Source organism: Ranitomeya imitator, chromosome 7, assembly GCF_032444005.1.
Source record: "Ranitomeya imitator isolate aRanImi1 chromosome 7, aRanImi1.pri, whole genome shotgun sequence".
NCBI lineage: Eukaryota > Metazoa > Chordata > Amphibia > Anura > Dendrobatidae > Ranitomeya > Ranitomeya imitator.
This window is the reverse complement of record NC_091288.1, coordinates 127,231,549-127,235,361: the sequence shown is the minus strand read 5'-3', so window position 1 is coordinate 127,235,361 and position 3,813 is coordinate 127,231,549. Positions and strand designations below refer to the sequence as shown.

The following is a 3,813-nucleotide window of genomic DNA, read 5'->3' as shown; positions in this document are numbered from 1 at the left end:
GGTATGTATATACCGCACAGCCCGCACAGTGGTCTATCCATCCGGCTATGCTGTATAGACCACTGTGCGGGCTGTGCTGGATGGACCACTGTGCGGGCTGTGCTGTATAGACCACTGTGCGGGCTGTGCTGGATATACCGCTGTGCGGCCTGTGCTGTATAGACCACTGTGCGGGCTGTGCTGGATAGACCACTGTGCTGGATAGACCACTGTGCGGGCTGTGCTGTATAGACCGCTGTGCGGCCTGTGCTGTATAGACCACTGTGCGGGCTGTGCTGGATAGACCACTGTGCGGGCTGTGCTGTATAGACCACTGTGCGGGCTGTGCTGGATATACCGCTGTGCGGCCTGTGCTGTATAGACCACTGTGCGGGCTGTGCTGGATAGACCACTGTGCGGGCTGTGCTGGATAGACCACTGTGCGGGCTGTGCTGTATAGACCGCTGTGCGGCCTGTGCTGTATAGACCACTGTGCGGGCTGTGCTGTATAGACCACTGTGCACCCGACTAACCCGTGACGAAAAGAAGACAGCTCTTCTAGAGGTCTACTAAAGTTCTATAGCACAAGGACCAAAAGAAACCTGGAGTTGGCCCTGCTTGCAGACAAATCCACAAATTAAAGAAATAATGACTCAGAGCCTTCTTTTCACCCCACAGTACTGCCCTTTATTGAAGAAGATGGCTAAAAGAAAGAAGGATGAGGAGTATCGTACTTTTCAGCAGGAGTGGACAGACGAATTTGCCTTTGTGGAGAGAGCAGGTTCACCAGTTTGTCTTATATGCAATGATAAAATTGCATCCATGAAGCGGTCAAATATAAAGCGCCACTTTGACACACGCCATGCTTCATTTGCATCGAAATATCCTGAAGGGGACAGCAGGAAGAAAGCCTGTCAAGAGCTGCTGTGCAAAGTGCAAGCTAGTCAGCAGCAACTTCGAGTTTGGACCCAACAAGGTGACTTAAATTCGGCTAGCTTTGTTGGTGCTTTGGCAATTGTCAGAAACGGAAAACCATTCACAGATGGGGAGTATGCCAAAACATTTATGCTTGATGTTGCCAATGAACTTTTTGATGATTTTCCGGATAAAGCCAAGATTATCAAACGGATAAAAGACATGCCTCTGTCAGCAAGAACAGTTCATGACCGTGCCATCATGATGGCAAATCAGATTGAGGCATCCCAAGTGAAGGACATAAATACAGCTCTGTTCTTTTCTCTTGCTTTGGATGAATCAACTGACGTAAGCCATATATCTCAGTTCAGCATCATTGCAAGGTATGCTGTCGGTGACACGTTACATGAGGAAAGTCTTGCTGTTTTGCCTCTGAAAGGGACAACAAGAGGGGATGATTTGTTCAAGTCATTCACTGAGTTCACTAAAGAAAAAAATCTACCAATGCATAAACTTATTTCAGTGTGTACTGATGGTGCTCCAAGCATGGTAGGAAAAAACAAAGGATTTGTAGCGCTTCTTCGTGAACATGAAAAAAGACCTATCCTTAGTTTTCACTGCATCCTACATCAGGAGGCACTTTGTGCTCAGATGTTTGGTGAGCAGCTTGGTGAGGTGATGTCACTTGTCATTCAGGTGGTCAACTTTATTGTTGCCCGTGCTTTAAATGATCGCCAGTTTAAAACACTCCTGGATGAAGTTGGGAATAATTATCCTGGTCTGCTTCTGCACAGCAACGTGCGCTGGCTGTCAAGAGGGAAGGTGCTCAGCCGTTTCGCAGCTTGTCTGAGTGAAATACGAACTTTTCTTGAAATGAAAAACGTTGACCATCCTGAGTTGTCCAACACTGAGTGGCTCCTGAAGTTCTTCTATCTTGTAGATATGACTGAACATCTGAACCAGCTCAATGTGAAAATGCAAGGCGTTGGTAATACAGTTTTATCGCTTCAACAAGCTGTGTTTGCATTTGAAAATAAGCTGGAACTGTTTATCGCAGACATTGAAACAGGTCGTTTAATACACTTTGAAAAACTGGGAGAGTTTAAAGATGCATGCACAGCAAATGACCCTGCACAACATCTTGATATTCAGCAGCTAGCAGGCTTTACATCCAATCTCCTGCAATCATTCAAAGCGCGCTTTGGAGAATTTCGTGAGCACACTCGTCTTTTTAAGTTCATCACTCATCCACATGAGTGTGCACTGGACAGCACTGACCTGAGTTATATCCCTGGTGTCTCCATCAGAGATTTTGAGCTACAAGCTGCTGACCTGAAGGCTTCAGACATGTGGGTGAATAAGTTTAAATCACTTAATGAAGATTTGGAAAAACTTGCACGACAGCAAGCAGAGTTGGCAAGCAAACACAAGTGGAGAGAAATGAAACAACTCCAACATGCAGACCAGCTGATTGTCAAAACTTGGAATGCACTTCCTGTCACATACCAAACACTGCAGCGTGTGGGTATTGCTGTACTGACAATGTTTGGCTCTACCTATGCATGCGAGCAGTCTTTCTCACATCTAAAGCACATCAAGACTAACATACGTTCACGTTTAACGGATGGAAGTCTCAACGCCTGCATGAAGCTAAACCTCACCACGTATGAACCAGATTACAAAGCCATCAGCAAATCCATGCAGCACCAGAAGTCACATTAATGGTAGGAAGTATTCTATTCATCGTTGGTTAGCAACAGCATTAAAACGTTATTATGTTATAAAAAAAAGAGTTCGGAGATTTGTTGTTCTTTAAAATTAAATACATATATTTAATAAAGTTCAATTATTTATTACGCTGGGTGTGCCTGCTTGTATGTACCACTTTAAGTAGTAAATGCTTTAGTTCCCTATGGGTCTGAGCCTCTCTTTTTTGTTCATTTTCTGTAAGACCAACACTTTTAAAAGGGCCACTGACAGATACAATTGCTCCAGCGGTCACTTAGTACACAAAGGAGTGTTCCTCACTGCTGCACTAAGCCACCGCTGGACCTAAACAATAATTCGCTGTAAAATAATAAAATAGACAATTGACATAACTGACAATGCGTTGTGTGACATGTCCAACATTCCAGCTTCTTTCTTCTGCGAATGCCTCAAAGCTGGCATTCTCTCAACATCAGGTGGGAAGAATGCCAGCTTCCAGTCATGCGCAGGAAAAAGAAGAAGCCAGACTGCTGGACTGATGTCATGCATCGCAAGCTCACAATGTAAGTTATTTATTTAATTTTTTACTGCTAATTACCATTGTTTCAGTCCAGTTGTGGCTTTATACAGCAGGGAGGAGCATTCCTTGCTGTACTAAGTGAACATTAGAGCGATTGATCTGTCAATGGCCCTTTAAACATATTGTACGGCTCTCGCGGAATTATATTTCAAAATATGTGGCGTTTACGGCTCTCTTAGCCAAAAAGGTTCCTGACCCCTGGTGTAGGGTATAGAGTGTAGGGTATAGAGTGTAGGGTAAAGAGTGTAAGGTATAGATTGTAAGGTATAGAGTGTATAGCGTAGAGTATAGAGTGTAGTGTATAGAGTGTATGGTGTAGAGTGTAGGGTATAGAGTGTATAGTGTAGGGTATAGAGTGTAGGGTATAGAGTGTATAGTATAGAGTGTAGGGTATAGAGTGTGGGGTATAGAGTGTAGAGTGTGGGGTATAGAGTGTATGGTATAGAGTGTATGGTGTAGAGTGTATGGTATAGAGTGTAGGGTATAGAGTGTATGGTATAGAGTGTAGGGTATAGAGTGTAGATTGTAGGGTATAGAGTGTAGGGTGTAGAGTGTAGGGTATAGAGTGTAGGGTATAGATTGTAGGGTATAGAGTGTAGAGTGTAGGGTATAGAGTGTAGGGTATAGAGTGT

General features: G+C 44.0%; 1 protein-coding gene across 1 annotated transcript; it reads left to right on the top strand.

Annotated features, from left to right (window-relative positions):
• Positions 1–678: 678 nt before the first annotated feature.
• Positions 679–2,616, top strand: LOC138646112 (protein FAM200C-like). The gene has a single exon (XM_069735576.1). The coding sequence runs from the start codon at positions 679–681 to the stop codon at positions 2,614–2,616; it is 1,938 nt and encodes a 645-aa protein (XP_069591677.1).
• Positions 2,617–3,813: the final 1,197 nt, after the last annotated feature.

What these genes read in the sequence shown, in the direction of transcription:
- LOC138646112 (XM_069735576.1), top strand. Translation starts at nt 679, where the DNA reads ATGGCTAAAAGAAAGAAGGATGAGGAGTATCGTACTTTTCAGCAGGAG.